A 14932-nucleotide genomic window follows, 5' to 3' on the forward strand; every position below is an offset into this window, starting at 1 on the left:
GGTGGCTTCATCAGAGGGAAGAAGGTGGCCTACTACACACCTTGGATCTTGGCTCCCTTGTACATGGGGATGAGTCGGTCAAGATCAGCTGGTGGCTCAGTCACAGGTTCAAGGGTTGGGTCAAAGAGAGTGAGCATAGCTGCTGCCAGCTGGAAGCCAATTTCTTTGGAACTGAAGTTGCTATGAGTCCACTCATTTGAGTAATATTTATTGGAGAATTTGGTGAGGGAGCCAGCAGCTCTGATGGCTATGTCATTGGTGTGGAAGTTGGTATCAATCACAAGTCGGCCGTCATAGACAAGACATGCATCATTGAGTGCTTTAAATGTTTCATAATCCACATTCTTCTCACAGAAGCTGAAGAATATCTACAAAGCCAAAACTCATGTTATTACTCAGTTATCACCCTTCATTCACTCTCAAGAATGTGAATGGTCTGCAGAGCCCTTATTATTGGGGGCATACAAAAAAACAAACCAAACCAGCAACAACAATTAATCTACTAAAATGTCATAATAGTATGGTGTGTGTGTGTGTGTGTGTGTGTGTGTATGGAGAGAGAGATGGAGAGATAGACAAAGGGCAAGAGCCTGTCTTTGGTATGAAGAACAAATTAAGATACCTAATATCACTCTTTTTGGTAACCACTCAATTTAGACATACAGTGAAGAGAAGAATGCCAGGAGATGGAGTATATCTCAGAAAAGTAATTTTTTCCCCTATTAGGAAGTTGACATCCATAGAGACACTACTTTCCCCTCATTTGCCTACATTTTTAATAGCTCTATCTTAGACTTCCATGTTCCTTTTCCTATTTCTGACACTTAAGTCTCTCTGGGTTCCCTCCTGGGGTCACCTCATTCAGTCTTGAGTCTTCAGAGTGCCTCATTCCTGCCTTTTTAAGCCCAGAAAGCCCACCCTTGAAGAATGGTCCTGAGAGGATGAGAGCCTCATCAGCCTCAGTATCTACCAAGTCTGGTCTCCTGCCTTGCCCTGGCATGGAGATAGTCATGCAGTAAATATTTATAGTATGCCTACCCTATGAAAGGCACTGTGCCATAGAAGTGATCTTAGAAGTGACCTGTAAGAAGTCCTTAGAAGTGACCTGTATGCCCCCTCGATTTTCTGCCCAAATTTCAATGCTATCTTGTGCTTAGCTGGATATCATAGTGATGCTGAAAGTCATTAAGGTAGTCCAAGTTAGATGTTTTTAAGTCTTCACTTGTCATTGAAATAGTTCAGTCATTTTTATCTTTACCTAAATATAGTTTGCCACCTTATTAAAAGTCTGCTAAAAAATGAACATATGACATGGGTCCTCACCCTTCCTGACAGACATCATGCTCCCTGCTTCCTTCACATGCCTGTTTATGCACCTCACTCACCTATTACGCACAGACATTGGCTGTCTTGGGCCAGAGATATTTCTCCCATATCCTTTCTCTATGCCCATGAATGGTGCATGAATGATGAATGATCCTGCAGCAGCCACAGGTCATGTGTGACTATATACATTTAAATCTAAATTAATTAAAATTAAACAAAATTTAAAATCCTGATCCTCAGTTGTAGTACCTCTTTCAAATGCCCAAAGCTATAGGTGGCTAGTGGCTGCCATACTGGACAGCACAGATATAGACCATTTCTATCGGTTCTCTTGGACAACATCAGACTCGGATCCATCATCTCTCTGATGTCCTTTGTTCTCCCTCAGGGAGCTCCTAGGGCCATTGCCCCTTTCCCTGTTTCTATTCCTTCCGCTATCTAACCCTATCCCAGTTACATCCTAGGCAGCTTCCTCAAGTCTCTTTAGAACTTGTCCTGTTTTATAACACTTACTCAGTGACCACAGGAAAATACATCTTTCCAAGGTTTTCTCTGACTCTGGATCTTTCTGTCTCTCAACTCCTCTTTTTTCTCTCTTCCACTTTGTTCCCATCATTATAAAAATAGATCTCCTATTCGTACAAAAATATGGAAAGCCATTTGATTTGAATTGAAATTATCCATGAAAAAGAGTACCATCAACCTCTTGCGCCCCTGAAAATACTCAGGCGCCCCCTTCAGTATCCCCACAAACATTCTTCTACCTACCCAGTTTTTTCCTGATTAAACCCACTTTTAATTAAATTGCATGTTAAATATATTATCTCTTATTTACCCAGATTTTGAAGATTATTGGTACTGCAATTGTATTATATTGTTTTGGTGTAAGCATTCACAAAGTGTCACACTGGGAATTTCATAGGAGTTTGTGAACCAGACTAAAAACTGAATAAGCAAATCTAACACAGTTCGAGGGAACACGTGTTCTAAGTTACAAACCTCTCAGTGCAAATCATGCACTCCTTTAATATCATCTTAACATTATACTACTGGATAAAAATATGAAGTAGAAATATCTGGCCACACTGATGTTGTTCTGAATGAATATTTAAGGGTACTTGTATTTATAATTCTGAGTAGGGAGAACAAAACTCCCTAGTTAGCAGATCAGGAGTCAGTGATCTGATAAACCTCATACATTATGCATTTACACAAACTTCCCATGTTAGGCCCCAAGAATATCTTGGTGAAAAGGATAAACACAGAGTTTATAATGTATTGAAGAGATGGACACCAACAAAGTCACCACCTTGACAAGGATTTCAGACTGTAATGAATGCTGTATAGAAAAAGGAGACAGCCGGCTGGAGGCTGGAGCGTCTGGGGAGTACCCAGGAGGCATTACCACTGGGTAGAAGGAAGCAAGGTATTGATGTGAGTCCAAAATACCAGCTCAAGAGTTCTGTTTCTGGTATAATGATGTAATCCTCTCAGACTAATCCTCTAACTGATATAACTATTAAACTCTGGTCAAAGTACAAAAACTACTACCCAAAGATTTCAATGAGCATTTAAAAGGAGATAGATGGTGTAGGGCAGTAGACACTTGGAACAATGATCAGAAGAAGGATAATTTTCCTCATTTTGGTGGAAAGAGGATGGACTATAGTCACTTTATATGCCAGTAGAAGAATAAAGATAGTAGAAGATTCAGTGAACTTGAAGTTACGTCAATAGAAATTACTCAATGTGAAGAATAGAGAGAGAAGATACATAGAGATTAAAACAAATGAATAGGGCCTTAAGGACTCATGCAACAATAAGAAAAAGTCTAACAGATGTTATTAGAGTTCCAGAAGGGGACTCTCGAGAAGGAGAGGAAAGAAGAATGAAGCAAGAAATAATGGCCAAGACCTTGCTGAAATTTAGCAAAAGTTGTAAGTGCATGGATTCAAGAAGCTCAGTGAACGAACTCCAAACAAGATAAATTCAAGAAAAACCATGCTTTGAAACAAAATAAACACAGAACCCCCACAGCATCAAGCTGCTGGAAACTGAAGATAAAGAGAAAATTCTGAAAGCATTCAGGGGGAAATGATACATTAAATACAGGGAAACAATGGTTTGAATGATGACAGATTTCTTAAATCAAAATTTTCTATGTCAGAAGACGATGGAAAAAACATCTTCGAAATGCTGAAAGGAAGAAAAAAAAACCCTCTCAGGCCATGATTCTATATGTAGTGGAAATATCCTTCAAAGACAAAGGCAAAATAAAGACATTTTCAGAAAGAGGAAAGCTAGAGAATCCAGTGCCAGACGACTTGCAATTGTATGTGCTCTAGAAGGCATTCAGGGTAAAAGGAAATTATATTGGTTGGAAATCTGGATCTTCAGAAATGAAGACAGAACAATAAAATTGGAAAATATCTGGTTAAGCATAAAAGTCTGTTGTTCTTAGGTTCTTTAAAATATGTATGACTGGGGGAGGAGTCAAGATGGCGGAGAAGTAGCAGCCTGAGACTACATCAGGTAACAGGAGATCAGCTCGATAGCTTATCTAAACATTGCAAACACCTACAAATCCAACGGGAGAGCAAAGAGAAGAAGAACAGCAACTCTAGAAACAGAAAATCAACCACTTTCTGAAAGAACCTGTTTTTTATCCCCTTTCTCCCCCCCACAATTTGGGGTCTCTTCTGATTTGGTTACAGCGCATTTTTCCAGGGTCTTTGCCACCCTTTTAGTAGTTTATTTGCTCCTTCATATCCTCTTATCTGGACAAAATGACAAGGCGGAAAAAATCACCACAAACAAAAGAACAAGAGACAGTACCGAAGGCTAGGGACCTAATCAACACAGACATTGGTAATATGTCAGATCAAGAGTTCAGAATGACGATTCTGAACATTCTACCCGGGCTCAAAAAAGGCATGGAAGATATTAGAGAAACCCTCTCCGGAGATATTAAAGCCCTTTCTGGAGAAATTAAAGAACTAAAATCTAACCAAGTTGAAATAAAAAAAGCTATTAATGAGGTGCAATCAAAAATGGAGGCTCTCACTGCTAGGATAAATGAGGCAGAAGAAAGAATTAGTGATATAGAAGACCAAATGACAGAGAATAAGGAAGCCGAGCAAAAGAGGGACAAACAGCTACTGGACCATGAGGGGAGAATTCGAGAGATAAGTGACACCATAAGACGAAACAACATTAGAATAATTGGGATTCCAGAAGAAGAAGAAACAGAGAGGGGAGCAGAAGGTCTATTGGAGAGAATCATTGGAGAGAATTTCCCTAATATGGCAAAAGGAACAAGCATCAAAATCCAGGAGATGCAGAGAACCCCCCTCAAAGTCAACAAGAATAGGTCCACACCCCGTCACCTAATAGTAAAATTGACAAGTCTTAGTGACAAAGAGAAAATCCTGAAAGCAGCCTGAGAAAAGAAGTCTGTAACATACAATGGTAAAAATATTAGATTGGCGGCAGACTTATCCACAGAGACCTGGCAGGCCAGAAAGAGCTGGCATGATATATTCAGAGCACTAAACGAGAAAAACATGCAGCCAAGAATACTCTATCAAGCTAGGCTATCATTGAAAATAGAAGGAGAGATCAAAAGCTTCCAGGACAAACAAAAACTGAAAGAATTTGCAAACACCAAACCAGCTCTACAGGAAATATTGAAAGGGGTCCTCTAAGCAAAGAGAGAGCCTAAAAGTAGTAGATCAGAAAGGTACAGAGACAATATACAGTAACAGTCACCTTACAGGCTAATAATGGCACTAAATTCATATCTCTCAATAGTTACCCTGAATGTTAATGGGCTAAATGCCCCAATCAAAAGACACAGGGTATCAGAACGGATAAAAAAACAAAACCCATCAGTATGTTGCCTACAAGAAACTCATTTTAGACGCGAAGACACCTCCAGATTTAAAGTGAGGGGGTGGAAAACAATTTACCATGCTAAAGGGCATCAGAAGAAAGCTGGGGTGGCAATCCTTATATCAGATCAATTAGATTTTAAGCCAAAGACTATAATAAGAGATGAGGAAGGACACTATATCCTACTCAAAGGGTCTGTCCAACAAGAAGATCTAACAATTTTAAATATCTATGCCCCTAACGTGGGAGCAGCCAACTATATCAACCAATTAATAACAAAATCAAAGAAACACATCAATAATAATACAATAATAGTAGGGGACTTGAACACTCCCCTCACTGAAATGGACAGATCATCCAAGCAAAAGATCAACAAGGAAATAAAGGCCTTAAATGACACACTGGACCAGATGGACATCACAGATATATTCAGAACATTTCATCCCAAAGCAACAGAATACACATTCTTCTCTAGTGCACATGGAACCTTCTCCAGAATAGATCACATCCTGGGTCACAAATCAGGTCTCAACCGGTATCAAAAGATTAGGATTATTCCCTGCATATTTTCAGACCACAATGCTCTGAAGCTAGAACTCAATCACAAGACGAAAGCTGGAAAGAACCCAAATACATGGAGACTAAACAGCATCCTTCTAAAGAATGAATGGGTTAACCAGGAAATTAAAGAAGAATTGAAAAAATTCATGGAAACAAATGATAATGAAAACACAACAGTTCAAAATCTGTGGGACACAGCAAAGGCAGTCCTGAGAGGAAAATATATAGCGGTACAAGCCTTTCTCAAGAAACAAGAAAGGTCTCAAGTACACAACCTAACCCTACGTGTAAAGGAGCTGGAGAAAGACCAAGAAAGAAACCCTAAACCCAGCAGGAGAAGAGAAATCATAAAGATCAGAGCAGAAATCAATGAAATAGAAACCAAAAAAACAATAGAAAAAATCAATGAAACTAGAAGCTGGTTCTTTGAAAGAATCAATAGGATTGATAAACCCCTGGCCAGACTCATCAAAAAGAAAAGAGAAAGGACCCAAATCAATAAAATCATGAATGAAAGAGGAGAGATCACAACTAACACCAAAGAAATACAGACAATTATAAGAACATACTATGAGCAACTCTACGCCAACAAATTGGACAATCTGGAAGAAATGGATGCATTCCTAGAGACATATAAACTACCACAACTGAACCAGGAAGAAATAGAAAACCTGAACAGGCCCATAACCAGTAAGGAGATTGAAACAGTCATCCAAAATCTCCAAACAAACAAAAGCCCAGGGCCAGACGGCTTCCCAGGGGAATTCTACCAAACATTTAAAGAAGAACTCATTCCTATTCTCCTGAAACTGTTCCAAAAAATAGAAATGGAAGGAAAACTTCCAAACTCATTTTATGAGGCCAGCATCACCTTGATCCCAAAACCAGACAAGGATCCCACCAAAAAAGAGAACTACAGACCAATATCCTTGATGAACACAGATGCAAAAATTCTCGCCAAAATACTAGCCAATAGGATTCAACAGTACATTAAAAGGATTATTCACCACGATCAAGTGGGATTTATTCCAGAGCTGCAGGGTTGGTTCAACATCCGCAAATCAATCAATGTGATAGAACACATTAATAAAAGAAAGAACAAGAACCATATGATACTCTCAATAGATGCTGAAAAGCATTTGACAAAGTACAGCATCCCTTCCTGATCAAAACTCTTCAAAGTGTAGGGATAGAGGGCACATACCTCAATATTATCAAAGCCATCTATGAAAAACCCACCGCAAATATCATTCTCAATGGAGAAAAACTGAAAGCTTTTCCGTTAAGGTCAGGAACACGGCAGGGATGTCCATTATCACCACTGCTATTCAACATAGTACTAGAAGTCCTAGCCTCAGCAATCAGACAACAAAAAGAAATTAAAGGCATCCAAATTGGTAAAGAAGAAGTCAAACTATCACTCTTCGCAGATGATATGATACTATATGTGGAAAACCCAAAAGACTCCACTCCAAAACTGCTAGAACTTGTACAGGAATTCAGTCAAGTGTCAGGATATAAAATCAATGCACAGAAATCAGTTGCATTTCTGTACACCAACAACAAGACTGAAGAAAGAGAAATTAAGGAGTCAATCCCATTTACAATTGTACCCAAAACTATAAGATACCTAGGAATAAACCTAACCAAAGAGACTAAGAATCTATACACAGAAAATTATAAAGTACTCATGAAAGAAATTGAGGAAGACACAAAAAAATGGAAAAATGTTCCATGCTCCTGGATTGGAAGAATAAATATTGTGAAAATGTCTATGCTACCTAAAGCAATCTACACATTTAATGCAATCCCTATCAAAATACCATCCATTTTTTTCAAAGAAATGGAACAAATAATCCTAAAATTTATATGGAACCAGAAAAGACCTCGAATAGCCAAAGGAATATTGAAGAACAAAGCCAAAGTTGGTGGCATCACAATTCCGGACTTCAAGCTTTATTACAAAGCTGTCATCAACAAGACAGCATGGTACTGGCACAAAAACAGACACATAGATCAGTGGAACAGAATAGAGAGCCCAGAAATCGACCCTCAACTCTATGGCCAACTCATCTTCGACAAAGCAGGAAAGAATGTCCAATGGAAAAAAGACAGCCTCTTCAATAAATGGTGCTGGGAAAATTGGACAGCCACATGCAGAAAAATGAAATTGGACCACTTCCTTACACCACACACGAAAATAGACTCCAAATGGATGAAGGACCTCAATGTGAGAAAGGAATCCATCAAAATCCTTGAGGAGAATGCAGGCAGCAACCTCTTCGACCTCAGCCGCAGCAACATCTTCCTAGGAACAACGGCAAAGGCAAGGGAAGCAAGGGCAAAAATGAACTATTGGGATTTCATCAAGATCAAAAGCTTTTGCACAGCAAAGGAAACAGTTAACAAAACCAAAAGACAACTGACAGAATGGGAGAAGATATTTGCAAACGACATATCAGATAAAGGGCTAGTATCCAAAATCTATAAGGAACTTAGCAAACTCAACACCCAAAGAACAAACAATCCAATCAAGAAATGGGCAGAGGACATGAACAGACATTTCTGCAAAGAAGACATCCAGATGGCCAACAGACACATGAAAAAGTGCTCCACATCACTCGGCATCAGGGAAATACAAATCAAAACCACAATGAGATATCACCTCACACCAGTCAGAATGGCTAAAATTAACAAGTCAGGAAATGACAGATGCTGGCGAGGATGTGGAGAAAGGGGAACCCTCCTCCACTGTTGGTGGGAATGCAAGCTGGTGCAACCACTCTGGAAAACAGCATGGAGGTTCCTCAAAATGTTGAAAATAGAACTACCCTATGACCCAGCAATTGAACTACTGGGTATTTACCCTAAAGATACAAACGTAGTGATCCGAAGGGGCACGTGTACCCGAATGTTTATAGCAGCAATGTCTACAATAGCCAGACTATGGAAAGAACCTAGATGTCCATCAACAGATGAATGGATAAAGAAGAGGTGGTATATATACACAATGAAATACTATGCAGCCATCAAAAGAAATGAAATCTTGCCATTTGCAACGACGTGGATGGAACTAGAGCGTATCATGCTTAGTGAAATAAGTCAATCGGAGAAAGACAACTATCATATGATCTCCCTGATATGAGGACATGGAGAAGCAACATGGGGGGGTAGGGGGATAGGAGAAGAATAAATGAAACAAGATGGGATTGGGAGGGAGACAAACCATAAATGACTCTTAATCTCACAAAACAAACTGGGGGTTGCTGGGGGGAGGTGGGATTGGGAGAGGGGGAGCAGGCTATGGACATTGGGGAGGGGAGGCGAACCATAAGAGACTATGGACTCTGAAAAACAACCTGAGGGTTTTGAAGGGTCAGGGGTGGGAGGTTGGGGCAACCTGAGGGTTTTGAAGGGTCAAGGGTGGGAAGTTGGGGGAACAGGTGGTGGGTAATGGGGAGGGCATGTTTTGCATGGAGCACTGGGTGTTGTGCAAAAAGAATGAATACTGTCACGCTGAAAAAATAAATAAAATGGAAAAAAAAATAAAATATGTATGACTGTTTAAAACAAAACTTATACTTTTGTTGGTTTTTCAACGTGTGTAGATACATGTCAAATGTAACGGAAAAAGCTGTCCAGAAAGTGGGGAGAAGGGACCAGTACGGTTGCAAGGTTTTTATATTTTATGTGAAATGGCACAATATTTTTATTTATTTATTTATTTTGACACAGAGAGAGAGAGAGCAAGAGAGGGAATACACAAAGGGGGAGTAGGAGAGAAAGAAGCAGGCTTCCCATTGAGCAGGCGGCCAGGGACAGAGCTCGATCCCAGGACCTCAGGATCATGACCTGAGCTGAAGACAGATGGTTAATGGACTGAGCCACCCAGGCACACCTGAAATGGTACAGTATTAACTCTAGCTAGATGTAAAATATTACTGATATATATTATAATCCATAGAGCAGCTGCTAAAAAATAAGATATACACCAGAGACCAACTGAAATAGAGCACTTAAAAAATAGTCTAATTTTTAAAAAGGAGGCAAAGGGGAATAGAATAACAAAAAACAAAGGAGACAAACAATAAACCAATACCAAAATGGTAGACCTAAATCTAACCACATAAATAATCACATTAAATATTTGTGGTGTAAACACTTCAATTAAAATGCAGAAAGAATAGAAAAGCACGGGGTAGGCAGATTTCTAAGCTGGTCCCCAAGATTCCTACCCCTCCCTTTGAGTGTGAGCATGAATTGGGACTGTGATAAGATGATCACCCCCATGATTAGGGGGTGTTTTATGGCTTAGCTGACTTTAAGATATGCTCTGTGGGTCTGACCTAATCAGGTGAGCCCTTTAATAGACACTAGGCTCTTCCTGAAGAAGATCTTAAGTGTGAGAGGGATTTGACAAGAGAGAGACTCTCTGTTGCTGGTTTGAAGGTGGAAGAAGCCATGTGGCAAGGAACGTGGAAGGCCTTTCAGAATGGAGAATGGACCTTGCCTGAGCAGCAAAGAAACAGGGACCTCCCATCCTCAGCTGCAATCAACCAAATTCAACCACAGATCCAAGCTCCAGATAGAGCCGCAGCCTGGCGGACACCTTGATTTCAGCCTTGAGAATCCCTGAGCAGAGAAACTAGTTACACTGTGACTTCCAACCTGCAGAGCTATGAGCTAACAAATGGATGCTGCTTTGTCAAACTTGTTACAGCAGCAATAAAAATGTTAACAAGATCTACTTTATGATACCTTGAGAGGCACTTTAGATATAAGGATGTGGTAAGTAAATAGATGGAAAAAAATAAACCATGCAAACAGTAAATATAATAAAGATAGCAGATAAAGTGAACTTTAAAATAAGGGATATTTGGGGTGCCTCGGTGGCTCAGTTAAGTATCTGCCTTTAGCTCAGGTCATGAACCCAGGGTCCTGGGATTGCACCCTGCATTGGGCTTCCTTTTTGGCGGGACTCCTGTTTCTCCCTCTCCAGCTTCCTCTGCTTGTGTTCCCTCTCTTGCTGTCTCTCTCTCTGTGTCAAATAAAAAAATAAAATATTTTTTAAAAATAAGGGATATTATCAGAGTTAAAGGAGCACATTTCATAATGATAAAAAGCACAGTTAAGAGGCAGATATGACAATTAGAAATATTCATGTTCTTAATAACAGAGCCTCAAAGAGCAAAAATTAACAGAAGGGAGAAGTAGAAAAATCTCACAACAGTAGTAAGAGGTTTTAATATCTCTCTTGGCAATCGATAGAACTAGACCATAAATATCAGTAAAGATAACGAAGATCCAAACATCACCACCAACCACACAGAACTAATTGTTACTTTTATATGTGGAATCACTATGTTGTACACCTGAAACAAATGCGGTATCATTGTGTGTCAACCATATTTCAACTTAAAAAATTGTTATTCACACTATATCCAACAACGGCAAACTATATATTCTTTATATGTTCACAAGGTTAGTCCATATGCTTGGACATAAAACAAGTCTAAATAAATCATAAAGGATTAAAATCATACAGAATATGTCTCTGACCACAATGATATTCAATTAAAAATCAACAAAAATATGACATCTAAGAATCACACACTTCTAGATAATCCAAGGGTCACAGAAGAAATCATAGGGAGATTAGAAAATACTTTTTGAGCCAAATGATAATGAATACTCAAAATATTAAAACTTGTGGGATATAGCTAACACAGAAGAAATTAGCTTTAAATGTGTAAAGAAATAATGGCTTAAGGTTCTACCTTAAGGAACTAGGAAAAGGGCAAAGTAAATCCAAAGCAAGCAGAAGGAAATAATTGTTAAAAGCAGAAATCAATGAAAAGAGAAAACTGACAGACAAGAGGAAATTAATAGACTCGAAAGCTGGTTCTTTGAAAAAGGTCAATAAAATCAGCAAACATCTAGCTAGACAGAAAACTTCAGACAGTTCTGTGTCTCTCTTTTTTCTCTCTCATCAGCTGGACAGGGAGAGATTGAACACAAATCTCTAATACCAGAAATGAAACACAGGCTATGGTACAAATTTTAGACTTTAAATAGATAATATATGAGTATATGAACAACTTAGTGCCAATACTTAACCAATTTAAGTGAAATGGACAAATTTCTTGAAAAATACAATATACCAAAATTGACATATGAAGAAGCAGAAAATCTGAGTCGCCTTAGAGCTGACGAGAAATTGAATTCATCAAAAACCTTCCCACAACATAAGCTCCAGGCCCAGATGGTTTCACTGGTTAATTCTATCAAACACTTGAGGAAGAAATAATACCAGTCATACACAAATTTTTTCAGAAAACAAAGGAGGAGGAAACATTGCCTAAATTATTTTATGAGGCCAGCATAGCCCAAATAATGAAAACTTATAAGAATATTACACAAAACCAGAAAAGTAACCAAGGAAAATTACACAAAACTAGGGGGAAAAAAGATGAAGAATCTCATGAATATAGTTGTAAAATAGTTTCAAAAGTTCTTTAAACATTAGAAAATCAAATTCAATATAAAGAAGGATAATACATCATGAATGACCAGGGTTTATTACAGAAATGTAACGTTAGCTGAACATTCTGAAACTCAATCCATGTACTTCACCCTATCAACATCACTAAGGAGAAAAGAATATGATCTTTTTTAATAGACATGAAAAAAATTGACAAAATTCAATAACTATTCATGATAAATCTTCTGAGCAAACTAAGAATGAAAGTTTACTTTCTTAGTCAGATAAAAGGGCACCAAAGAAAACCACACAGATACCCTCATATAAAGGGGTGAGTGCCTAAAAGTTATCTTTTGAGATATGGCAAAAGGCAAGAAGTCCATTTCCTACTTGCAGATGGTATATTTATGGATCTAGAAAGCAATTACTAGAATGAATAAGTGAATTTAGCAAACGTCTCAGAATACAATGTTTATATACAAAATCTACTGTATTTCATATACTAGTAGCAACAGTTGGAAAACAAAATTTTACAAACCCACCTGTAATAGCTCAGATACTGTGCAAAGGGAGATATACACCAATGCTCAATAAGCACATGAGAAGATGCCCAAACTCACTAATCATTAGGAAATCACAAATTAAAATCACAATGATACATCATATCATACCCACTAGAATGGCTAAAATTAGAAAGACGGATAAAAGCAAGTGCTAATAAGAATATAGAGCTACTGAAACTCTCATACATTGCTGGTAGAAATATGAAATGATACAGCTACTTTAGAAAACAGTATGGTGGCTTCTTTAAAAGGCAAACATTCACTGACCATATGACCTAGCCATTCTTTGGATGTATAGCTAAGAGAAGTGAAACTGTCTACACAAAAATGTGCACAAGGATGTGCATAGCACCTGAATGAATAAACCAAATGTGATACAGACATGCAATGGAATGCTACTTAGCAATGAAAAGGAACAAATGAATGCTACATGGAATAATATGGATGGATCTCAATACCATTATGCTGAGTGACAGGAGCTGGATACAAACTAGCACATAATGTATGATTCCGGTTGTAAAAATTTTAGCTTTAGCAGGTGCATATGCTTGTGACACCATCTGTTTTAGTTTACCAGTCCTGCTGCAATAGAGTATCGTACACTGGGTGGCTTAAAACAAAGGAAATTTACTCTGTCACAGTTCTGGAGACAAGCTGTCTGAAGTCACGGTGTTGTCATGAACATGCTCCCTCCTAGGAGGGAAGCATGGAAGACCCTTTGCTTGTCTTCCTAGCTTCCGGTGGTGGCTAGTGGTGCTTGCTGCTCTAAGACTTGCAGCTGCCATCACTTCATCATATGGCCTCTTTCCCAAGAGTCTCCTCTGAATCAAACCTTTCTCTCCATAGACGGGCACCAGTCCTGAGATTCAGGGCCATCTCCAATCCACTATGACCTCCTCTTTAGTTGATAACATCTATAATGATCCTATTTCCAATGAGGTCACGTTCCCATGTACTGGGGTTTAGGACCCTATCTTTCTTGGGGGGTGGGGACAGAAGGAAACCCACAACACTGTGACCGCAGTCAGGATAGTGAATGTATACATCCCCATCAAAAGTTTCCTAATGCCCTGACAGAGATGCTACTCAAAGCTGACAGTAGGGGGCTAGAAACCTTCTGCCAGTACCTACTGTTGGCCAAACACAGATGAAGGTCAATGAGCAACCAGGCTGGGCAATGTCACCTGCCAAGGCTGTTCCTTGTGGTGCAGAGCACGGTGGGGGAAGCGGGAAACTTTCCCTGGCTCTGTTTGCTTTAGGATGAAGTTTCAGCAAGCAGGAAGGTGTGTGAGATCTGAGGCAGCTGAGAGTATCTGCAAAATGTCTTTGCCCTGATTTCAATTTTGATCCAAATAGGTTAGTAAAGGCCCACAGGGGCTGCTAGAGACAGCTAGCTAGACTGCTCTAACTCTCACAATTAGGACAGAGCCTAAGATCTAGCAGGTGTTCAATGAATACTTGTGGAATGAATGAATAAAAACATGTACGAAAGAGCAGAATGCAAAGTCTCCATAGATTATCAGGATAGAATCAGGATAGAATGAGGGATTTCAGAGAAATTTCTTTTGTGCTCGTGGTCTGCTTTGAAGCTCCTGTCTAGACAGACTGTGGGGCAGGCAGGAGATGAGGGTCTCCTTCATTTACCTGTGGGGCCTTGAGTCAGAAGACGTGACTTAGGTAAGGGATTGTTATGAACCCCCAATGACTTCCCCCAACCAGTTTGCCCACTAAGTGTGGCTAGCATTCTTTGCCACAACCGACAACAGCCCAGCCCCATACTCACACTGAATTCAGCCGCCCTTTTGTAAAGGGTCTCCTGCTTCTCTATGAGATTGACTGGCCCCATCCCTCTCTCCCCCTCTGCTGGCTTCTGCTAACCTCCTGACTGGCAAATCTGAGGACATGTGTTGTAAAATTTGAGGACGTGTTGTAAATCAGGCTAATACACACCTGAGAGAAAAGTTCTTCTCTGGAAAGATGATAGGTGGATAAGAGAGAGTGCAAGAGAGAGAGAGAGATCTTGTAAGTCTCTATTCCATGCGGGAGAAAACCCTATTGCTGTTTCCAGAGTCTTACAAAGTTAATAGCAGCATAGAATTTGGGGTGCTTC

The 14932-nt window shown here is 39.4% G+C and overlaps 1 protein-coding gene across 1 annotated transcript in view; it reads right to left on the minus strand.

Annotated features, from left to right (window-relative positions):
* CFAP61 (cilia and flagella associated protein 61) overlaps positions 1-14932 on the minus strand; it is a 290455-nt gene that overhangs the window by 63172 nt on the left and 212351 nt on the right. Inside the window, exon 23 of the mRNA XM_045980366.1 lies at positions 41-368. Within this exon, the coding sequence (XP_045836322.1) occupies positions 41-368 (328 nt within the window). The remainder of the gene's footprint in view (positions 1-40; positions 369-14932) is intronic.

The sequence above is a fragment of the Meles meles genome, chromosome 16 (genome assembly GCF_922984935.1).
Source record: "Meles meles chromosome 16, mMelMel3.1 paternal haplotype, whole genome shotgun sequence".
Taxonomy (NCBI): domain Eukaryota; kingdom Metazoa; phylum Chordata; class Mammalia; order Carnivora; family Mustelidae; genus Meles; species Meles meles.